The sequence below is a fragment of the Peromyscus leucopus genome, chromosome 9 (genome assembly GCF_004664715.2).
Source record: "Peromyscus leucopus breed LL Stock chromosome 9, UCI_PerLeu_2.1, whole genome shotgun sequence".
Lineage (NCBI taxonomy): Eukaryota > Metazoa > Chordata > Mammalia > Rodentia > Cricetidae > Peromyscus > Peromyscus leucopus.
In genome coordinates, this window is record NC_051070.1 from 95,238,435 (window position 1) to 95,257,988 (window position 19,554).

General features: G+C 44.2%; 2 protein-coding genes across 4 annotated transcripts in view; one reads left to right on the forward strand and one right to left on the reverse strand.

Annotated features, from left to right (window-relative positions):
• Nucleotides 1-21: 21 nt before the first annotated feature.
• On the forward strand, nucleotides 22-18,569 carry Nkiras1 (NFKB inhibitor interacting Ras like 1). 2 transcript variants are annotated; one of them, XM_037208684.1, is made up of 4 exons: nucleotides 22-242; nucleotides 3,777-3,887; nucleotides 6,482-6,723; nucleotides 17,964-18,569. In XM_037208684.1, the coding sequence occupies exons 2-4, from the start codon at nucleotides 3,794-3,796 to the stop codon at nucleotides 17,994-17,996; spliced, it is 369 nt and encodes a 122-aa protein (XP_037064579.1). In that variant the 5' UTR covers nucleotides 22-242; nucleotides 3,777-3,793; the 3' UTR covers nucleotides 17,997-18,569. The 2 variants fall into 2 exon arrangements, with proteins under 2 accessions (XP_037064579.1, XP_028731515.1); XM_028875682.2 differs by lacking the exon at nucleotides 17,964-18,569 and adding an exon at nucleotides 10,212-10,812 and having other exon boundaries at nucleotides 30-242.
• Nucleotides 13,236-19,554, reverse strand: part of Ube2e1 (ubiquitin conjugating enzyme E2 E1) — a 53,054-nt gene continuing 46,735 nt past the window's right edge. For both annotated transcript variants that reach the window (XM_028875684.2, XM_037208682.1), the window contains 3 exons: nucleotides 16,069-16,201; nucleotides 15,010-15,157; nucleotides 13,236-14,010 (listed from right to left, as the gene is read on the reverse strand). In XM_028875684.2, the coding sequence (XP_028731517.1) occupies nucleotides 13,913-14,010; nucleotides 15,010-15,157; nucleotides 16,069-16,201 (379 nt within the window). In that variant the 3' untranslated portion in view covers nucleotides 13,236-13,912. The remainder of the gene's footprint in view (nucleotides 14,011-15,009; nucleotides 15,158-16,068; nucleotides 16,202-19,554) is intronic.

Consider the following 19,554-nt stretch of genomic DNA (forward strand, 5'->3'; position numbering starts at 1 on the left):
TGTAGTTCCGATATCCAATCTGGTGGGCGGAGTCAGGCGGGACAGCTGGTCGCTTCCGGATGTCCTCCCGCTGGCTCTCAGCATTGCCTCTGAGCTGCAAGGGCTGCGGGAGGTGAGAGGCGCTGAGCCCCGTGTGCGTCGCGGTGCGGGTCCTGAGGAGCCAGGTCGGGGACTGGCTCCAGAGCGGTGTCCGCTGGCCGCGGTGACCGGCGTGCCTCTGTCTCACTGCCCCGCAGTGTCAGGTTGGTGTCTCCGCCGGCTCCTCTCCGTGATCCCGCAGCAGTGTGGCCGCAAGACAGCCACCGGGTGGGTGTAGGCGCAAGTGGCTGCACGCGTGGGCCTCGCGCGTGTCCTTGAGCCCGCCGGGGACCTGCCGAACCAGGCCGAGCTGGTGGATGGGAGCCGGAGATGCTAACGTCAGAACGCGGGGGCTTATTTTATGGATGCTTTTAGGATAGCAAATTGTTCATTTGTCAAGCCCTCTTAGGTACGACTGTTTCAGGAAGAAATGCCAGAATGCTGGCATTCTGCATTGCGTTCTTTATTAAGAAATAGTGGTGTATTGGAGTTTTTGCAGCTCCAGAATTTTCTTTTTTCATATAGTCGTGCGGTTTCAATACTCTACTCTTGTTTGTAGCCAAGATTCCGGAATCATGTTTCCTTTTACATCAATCTGTGGCTCTGTTCATCTTTTAAAATAAATAACGGCTTTAGCATTGTAGGAATCCTCACCTGTCTTTTTTTTTAAAAAAAATTTAATATATCTATATATACCTTAATATGTGCCAGGCGCAGGCTCAGCTGTTGGTGCTGCAGCCGCAAACAACGCACACGTTCTAGCCTTGGGAGAAACGTTAATACTGAGCTATGCGTTTAAGTTGGTGCCAAGGACACACATTGAGGGAGTGAAGGGGTACAGAGTGACAGTTGCTCCAGCGTCCCAGGAGGGAGGCCTGCTTCAGCAGAGCCCTTGTTTGGGAGTATGTGAGCCAGTGGAGCCTGGACATGGGTGGAAGTTATCTTCCAATTAACTGCCACGCTCCCCCCGCCTCTTTTTAAAAACACATCTGGTGTTGCTTGCTAGTTAGGACAGAGTGCTCAGGATAAGATTTCTTTTAGAGCTCTCCCTGGGGATGGGAACAAGAGGGATCCCGTTGGAGTGGATGGAGTGGGGGAGTACTGAAAGAGATGACTGGAAAGGGGTGCTTTCCAGATCAGGTAGAAACCTGATGAAAGAGAAATGTCCATGAATCTACAAGGATGACCCCAGCTAAGACTCCTAGCAACAGCGGATAAGTTGCCTGAACTGGCCATCTCCTGTGATCAGATTGGTGACTACTCTAATTGTCATCAGAGAGCCTTCATCTGGTAACTGATGGAAACAGATGCAGAGACCCACAGCCAAACATTAGGCCGAGCTCAAGGAATCCTGGTGAAAAGAGGGAGGAAGGATTGTAGGAGCCAGAGGGGTCAAGGACATCACAAGAAAACCCACAGAAACAACTAACCTGGCTCATAGGAACTCACAGAGTCTGAAACAACCCAGGGGCCAGCATGGGACTGACCTAGGCCCTCTGTATAAATGTGACAGTTGTATAGCTTAGTCTGCTTTGGGGACTCCTAACAATGGGAGCAGGGGCTGCCCCTAACCTCTGGCTGGCTCTTGGGAACCTATTCCTCATATGGGATTGCCTTGCCCAACTTTACTTAATACAAGGGGAGGTGCTTAATATGCAGCTTGATAGGAGGAGCTCCGATACCCGTGGGAGGCCTGCCCCTTTCTGAACAGAAACAGTCCTCTGGGCTTTCCTGCTGCAGGCCGCAGGAATTTTATCTTACTCCGTGGCTTGCTGTGTGCTCTGCTTTTCCCTCAAGTGAGGAGGCTGTGCTGGCCCCGCTGTTTTCTGTTGCAATATATTTAATGGCTCAAATAAAACACTTATGGAAAGATGCATCAGCAGTTAAGAGCACTAGCTGCTCTTTCAGAGGACCCAGGTTCAATTCCCAGCACCGACATGGTGGCTCACAACTGTCTGTAACTCCAGTTCCAGGACTTCTGACACACTCACACAGATACACATGCAGGCAAACACCAATGAACATTAAATTTAAAAAAAAAAAAAAAATCCTGGTGTCAGGAACAGCAGCCCAAGACTGCCTGCATCCCTTGGCTGCTGGCTTCTGCCACCTTCCAGTCAGTCATTCCCTCTCTCAAACCTCTAAAAATACACTTGTGATAGATCTCCACCTCCATCTTGATCTATGTCTCAAGGTTAATTCAGTCACACTTGCAAACGTCCTTTTAAAGTGAGGTCTCAAAGGTTTCCAGGATTAGGATGGAGGCATCTTCAGGAGTCCATTTCTATAAAGTGGAGATGGGGAGCCATCTGCTCACCCTGGTACCCACATGGCAGCTCATAACTCTCTTTACCTCCAGTCCAGGGGATCTAATACCCTCTTCCTGGCTTTCACGGGTACCAGGCATGAGTATGGTGCACAGACATACATACTGACAAAACACCCTTAAACGTTAAGCCACTGTGTAGGTGCTGGGAATTGAACCCAGGTCCTTTGCAAGAGCAGCCAGGGCTCTTAACCATGGAGCTATTGCTATGACCCCTTAAAAGTTTTTGTTGTTGTTATTTGTTTTGTTTTTGTGTTGTTTTTTTAAGCCAGGCTGGGTGGTATGCACCTTTAATCCCAGGATTTGGGAGGCAGAGGCAGGAGAATCTCTGAGTTCAAGGCCAGCCTAGTCTACATAGTGAGTTCTAAGACAGACAGAGCTACATAGTGAGACTCTGTCTCAAATTTTTTTTTAACTTATTTATTTGTGCATGCATGTATAGGTATGTATATAGTTGTGCAGAAGTTGAGAGGACAACCTTTGGGAATTGGTTATCAAATTCAGGTCATCAGACTGGGTAGCAAGTATTTTTACCCATTGGTGAGCTGGGGTTTTTCTATATACCTCTGGTTGTCCTGGAACTTACTATGTAGACCAGGCTGGTGTCAAACTCCGAGATCCACCTGCCTCTGCCTCCCAAGTGCCTCAATTAAGGGCTGTGCCACAATGCCTGGCTTACAATTTGACCTTTTTTTTTTCCATTGGTATTTTGCCTACATGTATGTCTGCGGTTGTCAGATCCCCTGGAACTGGAGTTACAGACAGTTGTGAGATATTATGTGGGTGCTGGGAATTGAACCCAGGTCCTCTAGAAGAACAGCCAGTGCTCTTAACCTCTGAGCCATCTCTCCAACCCCACCATTTGACTTTTTTAAAAATGACTTTTCTGTTGTTTTTAATGAACCATTTCCCTTTTTTACCTTAGCTGCCACGATCCTGTGTTTTGGAAAAACAAAAGCTTTAAGGAAAATGTTACTTTACTCATGGTAATCCTCCAGCCTCAGCACTCATTACTTCTATTACAGAGTGCTGGGATTGTAGGCATGAGCAGCCATGCCTAGATATCAACATCCAAGGTGGTCTCTAACTCACTATATAGCTGATGCTGATCCTCCTCTGCTTTCTGAGTGCAGGGATTACATGCATCTCCTTTAGGTATTTTTACAGTCTACCCAGATGATTTCTGTGGCAATATATAAGAAACTCTTCACAAAGAGCTTGGAGAATGGAGTGTGGAAAGATTATCTTATTCTGTATCACCCTTTTAATATTTGGAGTTTCCTCTGTATTACTGGTTCAACTTAAACTTTAAGGGAAAGAAAGGATCCACTTCAGTGCGTCTAGTTTTAAAGTCCCTCCATTTTCTCCACAGTTTTGTCCCGAGAGAAGATGGGAAAGGGCTGCAAGGTTGTCGTTTGTGGGTTGTTGTCTGTTGGGAAAACTGCGATTCTGGAGCAACTCCTTTATGGAAATCATACTATTGGTAAGATAATCTTTCTTTGTTTCTCTAGGTTCTGGAACTGGTTCAGGGCACTTGTTGGTCATGCTAAATGGTGTAAAAGGAGAATAAGTAGGGGAAAGAAAATTGGGTTTTGTTGCAATTCAACAGTGCTTGCTACAGGTTATATAACAGGTCAGAAAACAAATGGCAGGTAGACATGAGCAATACGAAAATGGGGTACTGTGCATCTGCCTCAAAAGGAGGTCTAGGAATCTTAGGGTCTCTGAGGTAGTGCCATTCTTCAGGCTTAGTGTTTTAATGCTGCTGTATAGGTTTAAAAATGAAGAAATGACTGTTTGCTACAGTATGACCTTGTTTTGTAAATTGAGGTCATCTCATTCATTTATTCCTCCGATGAGTACACTGTTTCCTGTTTTCTTTTTCATACTGCATGTGATGGTGCTTTGTAGAACTGCAGAGGTGAAGATGATGTCCCTGGCACTAATGAGGTCATGATTTTGCTAAAGAAGACAGAGGTGTTAAAGTGAACTTAGGTTATATAAAAGATTAGTAAATACAGATCTTTAGAGCGTTTCTTTCTGCTATATATATAGCTTAGAGTACATTTTTATATTTTATTCATCATTTTGATGATCTTTTTTTTTTTTTTCTTCTCAAGACAGGTTTTCTCTGTACCCTTTGCTGGAACTTGCTATGAGACCAGGCTGGCCTCCAACTCAGAGATCTGCCTGCCTCTGCCTCCCGAGTGCTGGGGTTAAAGGCGTGCGCCACCCCCAATGGATGACCTTGGTTTCTATTCTGGCTTCTCAAAATAATATATAACAATTGTTATTAAATCTGTATTTCAAGGGCTAGAGATGCAGCTCAGGGGTAAGCATGTATGAGGCCCTGAGTTCAGTCTCTGGCACTGCCAAAGAAATTATACTTAGTGTTCACTTTAAGGTCTATGCCAACAGTTCTCAAACTGGTTGGTGTCAGAATTTCCTTTAATCTCCTACTCTTTTCAGGTCAAGGGCAAGCTTTTTTAAAATTATATTCTTGAGTAGCTGGGAACATGGCGGCATATAACTGCCTAAGTCAAGGCCAGTCTGGGAACATGTGATATTTTGTCTAAAAAAAAAAAGGAGTTTAAAGTTACTTCAGTTTAAACTCTAATGCATCAGCTATGAAAAGTATAACTTAGACAAACAAAGGCTGTTTGGGTTTCAATTCATGCATCCCTCTTTACAATTCTGAGAACTAGCTTGGGTCTGGGCCCAAATTGGACATATGCAATTCTTCTGGAGATAACCTGGGCATTCTGCAGAAAACAGCCCATTACCCTGTTTCAGTCTTGCTTCTGATGGAGGCCGAAGCTGCTATTTAAATCAGCTTTTATCACTATCATTTAGGTATTAGTTTCTTTGACTATTATAGTTCATAAAAATAGGTAATCTCACTGCCAGATTTTTATTACCATTTTTATATAGAAGAAAAAATTTTACTTTTTTGGCAGACTTAACAATAGATCAATTCTAATACCAGAAGAAAGGTTTAGTTTGTTGGACAAGGTCTTATTAGCCCAAACCAGCCTCTGATTCCTACACAGTTAAGGCTAACCTTGAATTACTGATCTCCTGTTCACACCACCCAAGGGCTGGATATAAGTGTGTCACCTCAATGAGTTATGAGAAGAAACTTTTTTTTTTGGTTTTTTGAGACAGGGTCTCTTTGTGTAGCTTTGCGCCTTTCCTGGAACTCACTTGGTAGCCCAGGCTGGCCTGGAACTCACAGAGATCCTCCTGGCTCTGCCTCTCGAGTGCTGGGATTAAAGGCGTGCACCACCACCACCCGGCTTATACTTCTTTGTTTTCTTGAGAATGGCTGCCCTAGAAGTCACTGTAGACCAACCAGGCTAACCTTGAACTCACAGAGATCCTCCTGCCTCTGCCTCCCAAGTACTAGAATTAAAGGGTGCACTACCATGTCTGGCAGAAGAAATGATTTTTAAGCCGGGCGGTGGTGGCGCACGCCTTTAATCCCAGCACTCGGGAGGCAGAGCCAGGTGGATCTCTGTGAGTTCCAGGCCAGCCTGGGCTACCAAGTGAGTTCCAGGAGAGGCACAAAGCTACACAGAGAAACCCTGTCTCAAAAAACCAAAAAAAAAAAAAAAAAAAAAAAAGATTTTTAAAAAGTATGTCTATGTATGGGTGGGTGGGTGGGACATGTAAGCCTCTGTACAGAGTAAAGGATGACCTTGTAGAGTCAATTCTCTCCTACCTTTTAGTAGGTCCCAGGAATCGAATGAACTCAGGTCACCAAGCTTGAGAGTTATCTTGATGGTCCAAAGAATATTTTTAGAAAAACAAGATACTTTCAGATGAATAACTACTTTTAATTTTGAAGAAATTAGTAAAGTAGAAATTTGATTATAACATATGGTGCGTGGGAAACCTAGAAAGCCAGCCTTGAAAGGACAGGGAACTAGTGAATAACTGACCCTGGTTCTTTCTTTGAAACTGTGTATCCTTGGCTGGCTAGGAACTTACAGAAATCCGCCTGCCTCTGCCTCCTGAGTGCTGGGATTACAGGTGTGCGCCACCATGCCTGGCTGACCCTGGTTCTTTTTCATGTAGGGACGGAAGACTGTGAGACAATGGAAGACGTGTACATGGCCTCAGTGGAGACAGACCGTGGGGTGAAGGAGCAGCTCCACTTATATGACACCCGAGGCCTGCAGGAAGGCGTGGAGCTGCCAAAGCATTATTTCTCTTTTGCTGATGGCTTTGTTCTTGTGTACAGTGTGAATAACCTTGAGTCCTTTCAAAGAGTGGAGCTTCTGAAGAAAGAAATTGATAAGTTCAAAGACAAAAAAGAGGTAAGTGGCCATTGCAGATACCAAGCATGTTAGAAATGAAGTGTAGTGTAGGGCCGCATTGTGTGTAGTTCACACATTTCAAAACCATTCACTTGTATTGGCAGTATCTGCAAACACAGGGTATGCAGGATAGGCTGAGCCCATTTAGCACAAGTGTGGCTTTCTGCCTAGTTCTGTTTGACTCTGTACAATGTGTGCTTACCTAGCTCCCTTGCTCAGGTCCTGCACAGCTCAGTCATGTGTGGGATCATTGCTTCTTCAGGCTTTTAGGATATCTGTAGCAAAATAGGACTCTTATGATCCTCAACCTAAAAAAGTACATACAAGCTAATAACTAGTCATCAGCTCCTACCTACTTGCCACTGTTCTGCCTGGAATTCGCTAATCACAGATCTTCTCTACACTCTCACCCAGCTCAGTCATCATCTTTGGAGCCATGTAGCACACTGGTTAATAGCATTGATAAATTGTTTTATCCCAGATTCTTACACTTTACTTACTTACTTGCTTATTTATTTATTGGTTGGATGGATGGTTTTTTTCAAGGCAGGATTCTCTATAACAGCCCTGGCTGTCCTGGAACTTGATTTATTTATTTGTTTGTTGTTTGGTTGATTGGTTTTTCAAGGCACGGTTTCTTCAAACTGGGATTAAACATGCACTAATACACCCAGCTGATTGGCCATCTTTTAAAAAATAAGTTATGCTAAAGACTTATTTTATCTTTGATTATGTGGAGAGGGGAGGGGGAGGAGTTATATGCACATGAGTGCAGGTATCTGTAGCAGCCAGAAGACGGCATCAGATCTCTGGAGCCAGACTCAGGAGCCACCAAGGTGCCTCTGTCCTCTGTTAGAGCAGTATGTACTCCTACCACTTAGTGGTGTTTCCAGTCCCAAAGTTGAACATTTTTTAGTTTTATTACTTATCTTAGACAGGGTCTCCCTGTATAGCCTTGGCTGGCCCTGAACTCAGAGACCTACCTGCCTCAGTTTCCTGAGGGCTGCGACTAAAGGCATGTAATCCACTACACCTGGCCTGTTTTGTTTTTCAAGACAGGGTTTCTGTGTGTAACAGTCCTGGCTATCCTGGAACTTGCTTTGTAGGCCAGGCTGGCCTTGAACTCACAGAGATCCGCCTGCCTCTGCCTCCCAAGCGCTGAGATTAAAGGCGTGTGCCAACACCTCCTGGCTACACCTGGCCTTTAGTCATTTGAATACTGTGCTGACAATAAACATTGGGGGAAGATAAGGAAGGCTAGTGAGCAGGAGAAAAAGCGAGGGGTAAGTAGGGGTGTCCAGAAAGCAAATGAAGCTAGCACTTATATAAAGCAGAAAGTAACCCCACTGTCAAGTTCTCTAGGTAGATCAGAAAGGTTGGGGACTAAAAAATTGATGGATCTATAATATGTGGAAGTTAGGGCATACTCTAGGCAACTAATGAGAAGCAGCCTGCTTGGAGGTGGGGAAAATAAACACAGAAGCTACAGTAGCTCTTTGACTAGTTTTGCTATGAAGGAGAACAGGCCCTGGAGAAGGATGTGGCATTGGAAGTGTTTCTTTAGATAACAGTAACAGATAGGAGTGACTGGCTGGAGGAGTGGTGGAGTGACACTCATCCTTGTCCAAGCAGCAAAGGATGGCTGGTTCTGGAGCCATTGAGATGGGCAGGGAAGATGACAGGTCAGTTCGCTGGTGAGGATGTTCTCTTCCAGTTTACTTTCTTCCTGTAAAACAGCAGGGTCATCAGCTAAAGGACGGAAGAAAAGAAGTTGGAAAGGCCATGGTCTGAGATGTCATCTAGCTGAAGAAATTAATGCAGCAATCTGTTGAAGGACACGAGCTGGAGATTGGTGGTTATGAAGTGGGGACCCCCACCCTCCAGCAGGGCTAAGAGTGAAATTTAACATAGGGTTTAGCATGTGGTGGTATAAATAGCCAGGGTGGTGATGAAAATCATCTGGGCTGGATGAGGGACTTTGGGTGTGAGGTAGACTGCAGCTAGAGGTAGCAGAGCCAGAGGGTGCATCGTAGTGTTAGTAAGAATGGCTGCACTTAGGCTAAGTAGGAAGATGGGATTGGTGTGGACTGCCTGGCATTGAAATCTTTCCCAAAGGTCTAGGGAGTGACCATGGGAGGGGATGATTAGTTAGGAGGAAACTATGATCATCAGAAAAATCAAAACCAAGAGACCAGGTTATAGAAGCATGTACATAAGGAAGGAGTGACATTGTTAGGACTATAACCATAGTAGTGACGGGGTGACCATGAAATTAGTCTGATAGGCAATAAACAGCATGTGGGTTGGGGATTGGTAGGTGGGTATGTTGAACTAGGAGCACTAGGCTTCTGTAGAAGTGTTTAGGTAGGACCCTGTGCTGGCTTATTTTATGCAACTTGACACAAGCTAGTCATTTGGGAAGAGGGGACTTCAAGAAAGTGTCCCCACCTGATTGGCCTATAGGGCAATATCTTAATTGATGATTGCTGTAGGAGGGCCCAGCTCATAATGGGTAGTGATATTCCTGGCTGTGGTACTGGGTACTTTTAGAAAGCAGGCTGAGCAAGCCATGGGGAGCAAGCCAGTAAGCAGCACTCCTCAATGTCCTGTTTCAGTTCCTTTTCTGACTTCCCTCAGTAATGGACTGTGACCCGGGAGTTGTGAGCTGGAATTAACCTTTCCTTCCCAAGCTGGGTTTGATCAGTGTTTTATCACAGCAATAGAAACCCTGAGACAGCTGTGTTGGAGCAGCACTGAAGAACTCCGTACCTTACGTACACGTACACTGCCTCTGCTCAGGACTCCGCAGCAGTGGGAGGAGTGCCCGGAGCTCCGGCCTTCTGCAGAGGCCGGGCGCACAGCTGTGGCTCAGCGCTCTGCTGGGAAGGAATGCTCCACACTCACTCTGCCTTTGGGGATTTGGCACTGTGGTTCTGTGCTATGCTCGAGTCATGCCAAGGACTGCCTGCTGGGTAGCCAAACTTAAATGCATGATTTACTTGTATTTGGGGTAAAATGTTCCTCTTGGCTCACAATTCAGAGGACATTTAGTAGGCACCTTTCAAGGACAGAATAACCAAGAACCCACTACCACTCTAGAGGTACAGAACTCTCAGCTCCGCAGCATCTTTACATTGAAGCAGTGTAGTCATGGTAAGCCATGGTCCTAGACTGAATGGTAATTTCCAAGTCAGTTAACCAGAAGTTAGTTAAAAATATAGAATGTTTGTATGTACTCAGAAAAAAGAAGTGAGGTGATGCCTTCTCTTATTCCTATCACATCTGAGGACACTCCCACCAGCCTAGTACTAGGGATTAACCTAGGGCCTCGTGCCTCAGTCTTTTATTTTTTAAACTTTGTTTTTGACAGGATCTAACTAAGTTGCCCAAGCTGGCCTTGAAATGGCAATCCTGATTCTTATTTATTCATTTTGCATAAACTATTACTGACAGTATACTAGTGTGGTCTTTTCATCATTTTCTTTCAGGTGGCAATTGTTGTGTTAGGAAACAAAATCGACCTTTCTGAGCAGAGACAAGTGGATGCTGAGGTGGCACAGCAGTGGGCGAAGAGTGAGAAAGTCAAACTGTGGGAGGTGACAGTGACAGACCGGAGGACACTGATTGAGCCCTTCACTTTACTAGCCAGCAAGCTTTCCCAGCCCCAGAGCAAATCCAGCTTCCCTTTGCCTGGGAGGAAAAACAAGGGGAACTCCAATTCTGAAAACTGAGTCAAGCCTTGCACCGTGCATAGCATGACACAAGCTTACAATTTAACATGGCCCTTTACAAAACCACCTCTGGGCCTTAGGGAACCCCTAAGTGGGAATTCAATGCACTTTATGTTATAATTAACTTATTGGGCTAAGTTGTTGTTGTTGGACATTTTGTCTTTATTTGAAGCCTGTTCTTGAAATCACCATCTTTGTTATTTATGTTGCACCTGTCGTTAATAGTAAAATAAAATTTGGAGACTATGCAGTGTTCCATGGGGACCCTTCTAGCCTGTCAGGAACTGTCCAGTCATTGTAATTTTATGCAGATTCCTTATTGTGAATATAACTTCAAAAAGGCTTATTACTATATGTATGTGATGTGTGTATGCAGTCAGTTCCAGGGGTCGAACTCGGGTTGCTGGACTTGCATGGCAAGTACCTTTCAGTGGAGGAGGTTCATCAGGACTGGAGAGATTGCTGTTAAGATTGATGTTCTTGCTGGGTGGTGGTGGTGGCGGTGGCGGCGGCGGCGGCGGCGGCGGCGGTGGCGCAGGCGCACGCCTTTAATCTCAGCACTAGGAAGGCAGAGGCAGGCAATCTCTGTGAGTTGAAGGCCAGCCTGGTCTACAGAGTGAGTTCCAGGACAGGATCCAAAGCTACAGAAAAACCAAAAACCAAACAAACAAATTGATGCTCTTGCAGAAGACTCAGGTTCAATTCCTAGTACCTACACGGTGGCTCACAACCACCAGTAACTGATTCCAAGGGATCCAATGTCCTCTCTTGACTTCAAGTACTGCATGCACAGTGAAAAATCACTCATACACATAAAATATCTAAATTTCTTTAAAGGTTAATCACTAATATCTAAGATTATAAAACCTGACAATTGTTTTGTGTACCTAAATTGTATCAATAATGACAATTTGGATCCCCATGAGTTAAATTCTTATTTCACAGAGGCTTTGCTAAATAGAACAAAAGTCATGGTTTTGCTTTGCCCTATTAAGTATAATAAGACTTACTGTTAGGAAAAGTAGGCTTGTCATATTCAGAACCCTGTTTTTATTCTATAGCTAGGCCTGTGCTGATGATAAAACCAAATCCCAGAGGGTCTTCTTTCTTCTGAAAGTGGCTAGGCTGAAGGACAGAAAAGCACTCCTTTTCTTCTACTAACCCTATCTTATACAATAAAATATGTCAGAAACACTGAGCTACCATTAGTCCTAAATATTTATCTGAGTTAGTACTATAGTTTATCTTAGCCAAATCTGAAGAGTGTGGGTCACTGTGTTAAAAAGTGTGACAACACTATCCTAAGATCTAGGAAATAAGCTGCTTGGAGGTTTCAGCTATGAATCAACTTTAAGAATGTATTAAGACCACAAGTAAAGTATGGAGTCTTCAATGCAGTACTTCATAGTGGCTGTCTCAGTCTAGTGAGTTCAAGCCAATAGGACCACTGTGTATAACATCAGCATTGTTGCTGTTTGCTTTTTTTGTTGGTGGTACTGCAGACTGAACCCAAGGCTTCACGCACATGTATCATTGACCTTTTTACTTTTTGAGAAAGGGTCTTAATAAATTACTTAGGCAGAATCCGTGTGCCCTAGACAACCTTGAATACTGGGCTTACAGCCACCTGGTTTGCCCTGCCATCTCCCTTGAAAGACAGGGCTTGTTTGGACTATGTAAACCAGGCCAGCCTTGAACTCAAAGCCTTCCTCTGCTCGGATTAAAGGTGTGTGCCACTATGTCCAGTCTTGGCCAATTCTTTTTTGTTAAGACAGGGTTTCACTTTGTAATATCCCTAGCTGTCCTGGATCTCACTCTGTAGACCAGGCTGGCCTTGAATTCACAGAGATCCACCTGCCTCTACCTCCTGAATGCTGGGATTAAAGGTGTGCACCACCACCACCACCACCACCACCACCACCACCACCACTAGACCCGGCCTTGGGCAATTCTTTAAAAAAAAAAAAAAAAAGTATGTTGTTTTTTCTCTTTGATTACCACTCAGTTATTAAGTCACTTCTCTAGTCTGCCCTTCCAGGTATTTGTTTCAGCTTTTCCTCTTGGGTATTGGATATAGATCCCTGCCAGCAGTTTGCTTTTTTTCTTCTGACTACACTTAGATCTTATGCTTTAATACAATGGAATTAGTTAGCATGTTTTAAAAATGATATAATGAAAAAAAATGATATAATGAACATGTTCTGGGTCAGTTTTCCTTTTTGTGAGAAATGATCTCATGTGGTCTAGGCTAGTCTCAAACTCTGTGTGTAGCTGAGGATGACCTTGAACTGATTCTCTGGCCTCTACCCACATGCTGTGATGACAGGTATGTGTGCCTCTACGCTCAGCTTTTACCGACATGGGTCTGGGGCAACTGCAGCGGCAGCAGCACTGAGTCAGACTCTGCCCTGCAAAGCCAGTGGTGGCACCAGCTCACCAGGCCGCGCACTTCTTCTGTTACTGCTGCCGCTGCATCCGCAAATCAGAGAATGCTTTCAGAAACAGGCATCGAGTTTATCTTTGAAGCTCAGCCGACTGTTGATTGTGTTTTGTTTTGTTTTGTTTTCTGGTTTTTGGAGACAGAGTTTCTCTGTGTGGCTTTGAAGCCCATCCTGGAACTCACAGAGTTCCACCCGCCTTTGCCTCCTAACTGCTGGAATTAAAGGTGTAGGCCGCCACTGACTGTTTATTGTTTTCAATCGTCCTGGCATATGTATGTATTTCTGAACCTGCTTCAGAAGCACAGACTCTACAGAGGGAAATGAACACGGCAGGGCCAGGGTTGTTCTTAATATTGTTTATTAGCACAGTAACAAATGCAGACGTAAGAAGTCTAAAACACATAACCAGTCCACTGAGCAGTTCCTATTCCTCACCTACGGTTAACAGCTTAAGGTATTTCACTACAGGTTTCCACAAATCCTGATTCAACCTTTAAAGTAATTTGCATATGAAATAAAATACATTAACTACTCGTTTCCTACATGGTGTCTCATAGCCAAGTGTCCATTTTATATATACGAGGTAATGATCTCTATAAACTGTTAAATACCATTGTTTCCTTCTAAGAAGGAAAGAGACAAATTCCAACTTTTTTAAACAAGAAAATGGGACTTTACATAAATGGCCATGTGTGTAACCTATAAAAATGTAAGCTGATTTTGAAATGACAGTAGACTACAGTCAATGAAACCCAAGTGTCTACACGTACATTCTTCCCTGTTGGACTCAAAGTCAGCTAATCTTGCAAAACTGACAGCTCGAAAAGTCACTATTACCAATTTGTCTACTGTAGCAAGATACCTTAAGTTACAACAAAATCTTAGGAAGTAAGACTGAATAATATCTGTTATAGAAATACCCTACTCTTTACCAACTCCCACCCTCCCCCACCCTTTCAAAATCATAAGCAGCTCTCTTCTGTGACAGACAGATAATGTAAGAACTGAAAACCCAGTTTATGTAGCGTATCTCTTGGTCCACTGTCTGGCCATTCTGTCGTGTTCTGCTCTGTTGGTCATATACTGAGTGGCAATACTTCCCACCAAAGGGTCAGCTGGAAGAAAAACATGTAGATTACTTTGGAGAAAGAAAATCAGACACTTTGGATATTAACACACAGCAGTTATGACCATGCCCTATGCCTGAAACACTCACCAGGGTGTTTTCTTCTAATCGTTAGAAACAGCTTTTAAAAAGATTTACTTGATGTGTATGGGTACTCTGCCTGCATGCTATAGATGCAGGCTGCCATGTGTGGCCTGGGAACTGAACCCGAATTCTCTGCAAGAACAACTGCTCTAAACAGATGGGCCATTTCTCCAGCCCCAGCTTCTCATCTTTAATAGAAAGTAAAACAAGGAGGTTGGGAGGAGTCTTGCTGAAAAATGGAGTGGCCTGGCTATATTTTCTTATCCTACTTCTCTCCCAACAAGTGACACTCCTCGTCTTCATGTGTATGACCAAACTTACAAGTCTGGCTGCCCAAGGCTCCACCAGCTCTGCTCACCACTTAGAGCACTGTGGATGCTGTAAAAACCTTTGTGGCTGGTGCAGTTGACACCATCTATTGTACTCTGTATGCCTAGAAAAGGCCAAAACCCAGACCCCCAACTAAATGTGGTTCTCTGAAAATAGAATGCCTAATTAAATTTGTATGTTTAAGCAGAAAAATAAATCATTTCTTTTTATTTTAAAACAATTAGTCCCAGTAAGATTACAATTCTGAAATAGTTCTTTTTATTTTAAAACCATTAGTCCCAATAAGATTATAATTCTGTAATCACCAAGTACTTAGCAGAAAAATACCACTTTCCAGAGTGAGAACTGGCTATGGGGCAAGTGGTCACTGAGCCACCACCCAAACAGGGAGGCAACTGGGCCACTCACCCAGTCTCAGTGCTGGGCATAAGAGTAGGAAAGTAGCAACATTTTCCAACTAGTGAGTTAAAGTCTTGATTAAAACGTCCTTTGAAAACATGAGTCTCAGTTTATGTGGAAAACAAGTTCCTTTTCATTTTGTAAGAAATAAAGTACAGAAGATTATTAACCTTACCAGGGTTGCAGTCTGTAAGGAGTGAGCAGATAGAGAGGAGGACTTTCGAGATGGTTAGTGCTGGGCTCCAGTTGTCTTTCAATATGTCCAAGCAAATAACTCCTTGGCTATTAATATTACAGTGATAAATTCTTGTACGAAACGTAACCTAAAAATAAGGTTATTGTCAAGCAGCATTCCAGTAGTGGGAGACTTTTACTACATTTCAGCTGACTAATCCACAGACTGTGAGGTGACAGAACTCACTCATACCGTCCCCTTTCATTTGAAGGCGATGCCCATTGTCAAAGGCTAAGGGAGTTCAACACTTCCTCTATTCTCAGGGTGTTCTCTTGTCTTTCTCTTCTTTTCTTTTCTTTCTTTTTTCTAGACAGGGTTTCTCTGTGTAGCCCTGGCTGGCCCGGAGCTCACTCTGTAGACCAGGTTGGTCTTGAACTCACAAGAGATCTGCCTGCTTCTGCCTCCCCAGTACTCGGATTAAAGGTGAATACTAACACCACCCAGCAGGGTTTTTCTTTCCTTGATCAGGCTAGCCTTGGACTATGCATCCCAGACTAACTGCAAACTTTTGATCCTCCTGCCTGTTGCCATATCCAGAGTGTTGGGATGACATGTTTGGCCTAATTTTAATGTTTTAAATACGAATATTTCTAAGTTTGAATTGCTGGTTGTTTGCTGACCTCTTGTGTTAGCTAGTAGTAATACACTGCTTTTGAGTAAGCTTCAAATCTAATAAGCTTCACTATAAATAGCACAGGTTTTAAGCACTTACCCCTAGAGATGCGTATTGCTAACTGACGAGCCAACTCAATCAACAATCATCATATTCAGTTAAAACTAGCAAACACTGTATACTCAAGAAGCTGAGATCTTTTCTGACCCCTACATCAGATCTAGACTGTCTACCTAAATCACTAAAATGGAACACCCACGGGTAAGGAGGCCTTGGTAGGACACCAACACAGCATGGAAGAAATCTACCTTTCATGATTACATTTTTAAAACTTCAATGTGTCTCTGACAGGAACAGTCAAATCTGAGAATACACAGACTTCTTACCTTTGGAGGCTTAAAGGGATATTCTGGTGTAAATGTGATATCAAGGAAGAATACACCACCTTCATACACAGACCCCGGAGGCCCGAGAATGGTTGATCTCCACTCATAGATGTTGTCACCTTTGGGACCAGCACTGTGAAAATGAATACACCAGCAGATAAAGGATGGTGACACTGTCTCAGAAAAGGAAAGAATCCCCCGCCCCCATCCTTTTGGTTTAATGTCTGGGTTCTCTTCCTAAAGACTGTGGTATAAACTCATCTTCCATCAGAAAGTGAGCCATGACAGAAGAACATCCGGTCCATGCTAAGTCCAGCAGTTATAACCAGATATGATGCTTTCAACTCTCAAACATCTTTATATGTAAGGCCAACAGCAACTAAAGCCATGTCTTAGGAGCTGCGTTGGTAATGTCAGATCTCAAAGACAGTCTCAAGTCTCAGTACATGTGTCTCCTTCCTGCAGCGTCTCTGCCTTAGAATGCAGCAATTTTGGCTATGGGCTCTCTTGGTCCACGCACTCTATTGGCTTTTCTGGTTTCTCTCTTGGCCTCTTGGTCCATGGCCCCTCTCTTGTTTGCTCCCCCCCCCTTACCTCCCCCTCCCCACTCCTGGTTCATTCTGCTGGCTAGGTTCAGTCTGGACTCTTCCAGATGCCTCTGCCTGTTCTCCCCCTTTTTTCTAAAACCTTCTCCTCAACCACACCTAGGACAGATCATGTCCTCATTTCTCATTCAGTGACAAATAAGTTTTCTCAGAGCTACATCATCTCTTGTAACCATTTCTAGGACCAAGAATCTCGTTTTCTGACCCAGAGACTGACTCTTCCTTGTGCTCTATCTCTATAACCTTTGCCCTAACTAAAGTGCTTGGCAGAGTTTGGACCTTGGTGGGGCTGTCAGCTAGCCAGGCTAGCAAATTGGTGAACTCCAGATTGAGATAAAGACATACAACATAGACTTCAGTCTCCACGTGCACACATATGAACATGGACACACACACACACACACACACACACACACACACACACACACACACTATTGCTTTAGCTAACAGATTTCTAAGCTCCTCCACTTCTGGTCTCCTGAGACAGAGTAGTCCAGGCTGGCCTGAAGTCATGATCTTCCTGACTCAGCTCCTACAAGTGCTGGGTCATCTGTAATCACAACTTGGTGACTTTACTTTTTACTTTATAAACTAGTGAGGGAGAAAGGAGAATGTCAAGTATGTAACTAGTTTTCACTTCAGTGTTAAACTAAACACTAATGCGTATAAGCCACTCACCAAACCCTGTTGTTAAATATGTGTGGTTACACCTTCACTTGGCGACACCATCCTTCTTAAACATTTCACTGGCTTCCAGAGGGCTTTGTATTCAACACCTCAACAAAAGTGGTGACGCTTACCCTCCAATTCTAAGACCTATGAAGAGTGTATTACATCTACCTGCTCCTATCCATCAGGAAAGTACTCTGGCAAGAACAAGTGGGAAATAGTACACTGCATGCGGGCAAATGGCAATGGAACAGACAAAAGTATTCCCCTCAGTCCCCCAGACAGGTTTCTCTGTGTAGCTTCCCTGGCTGTCCTTGAACTCAGAGATCACCTCTGCCTCCCAAGTGCTGGAATTAAAGGCTTATGCTACCACCACTTGGCTCAAAACTGCAAAACTGCCCTTTTTAATACACCAGATTTGCTCAAACTCTCAATGAATGCCAAATGGCAATGGTTTGGGGGCTGAACAAGACTGTCCCCCCAAATTTATGTTAACTGATTCAAAGCAGGCTTGATCTTTTTCAGATGAGGGGGCAGAGACAAAGTGGAAGGGAGAGGGACTAAGAGCCACCTGTGACTACACTTCCTTAAACCTAACTGCACAGTTTCTTTCCCTTTCAGATCCAAGTTAGGATGAGAGAAAGGAGAAAATAACATGACAAGAGTGAGCTTTGCAAAGAACAAGCTGGGGGTGAAAACACTGAACACCAATGACACTGGGATTTTAAAATACAGGCCTGACCAAACTGGGATGACCACATGCAGCACGAGCTCAGACACGGACCTGAACACTGACCCTGTGACCCCAGCAGGTCCGAAGCCAGTTCAAGCTCTTGTCAGACTCAACAGCATTCTGGAACTAAAGGAACCTCGGGAAACCCAAGACTAGCTCACAGGCTTGGACCCTTGGAGACAGTTAGGTCAAGAACGGGGAAGTCATTCTGGAGGAGCTTAGTGCCCTTCCTTCTAAGACAGACCTCGCCAGCAGAATACTAGCTTTTTACCTGCCACATGAGGGCAGTGCAACAAGACAGCTGTCTGGAAACTAAGAAATAATTTCTTACCACATTAAGATTGCCAGTACTTAGGTCTTGGATTTCCTTTAAAGTTCAATCAACACTATTCCAAATTACCTTCTAAAAATATTCATTGTCAGGCTGGCAAGATGGTTCAGCAGGTAAAGCTGCTTGCTGCAGAGCCTGAAGACCTGAGTTCAATCCACAGAACCAGCTTTTCACATACATGCAGACCAGGCTGTCCTTGAACTTGGAGATCCATCTACCTCTGCCTCCAGAATGCTGAGATTAAAGTCATGTGCCACCAGAGCCAATATTGTAACTTTTTTAAAAGTAAAAATACTAACCACAAGGAGCCATACTTTTAAGAATGTCTAACTTGATAATGCTAAGAAGCCAACCTGGAAAAAAGAGGAGGGCCAGTGCCCTAAAAGTGACACAGTCTTTTTAAACAGAAGCTTAGCAACCTGCAGCCTCTAGAGAGCAACTGATGGGTCTCAAACTCGACTGACCATCAGGATAAAACATGGAACTAAAGGCTCCTTAGCTCCCTTGGCAGATGGTGCTGAGTTTAGAGTATGTAAAGGACACTCCAGAACCTGCATGGAGACGCCTCTGCTGCTTCTCCTATCGGCAGTTCCCATGTAGACACAGGACCACCAGGGACACAACTAGAAACCCAAATCAAGATTGTTCCTTTATAAAGGTGGGAAAGTTGTAAAGAAAGAGAGTTACGAATCTGGGGACTCAATATAAACGTTTTGTAACAAAGAAAAGGCTATGTTGCCTATTTCTGTTATACTTCAAAAAAATGAAGAATGAAGGTGGACTATATATCCGAAGCTGCCCAAGGAAAAGGTCTGTCTGTTCACACTCTCCTCCCTCCAGTCCTCTCTCCTGAAACAGTATCACTGTGGTGTCTAGGCTGACCTCACACTCTGGTGGTAATCCTCCTGCCAAGGCCTCCAAACGCTGGCACGACAGCTCCACACCATCACACCCAGCTGCCCTCCATTTCTTGCTAAAATGGCTGAGGAGGTTTACACTCAGGTCAGCTAAGTCTATTTCTACTAGCCCCTCCCCTTTGTTATGTAACACGGGCTGACTCTGAACTCAAGACTCCCTGCCTCATCTTCCCACGAGTTAGGACTGCGGTGCCCACACTCCAACACCGTTTCTTGCATTAACAGGAAAAA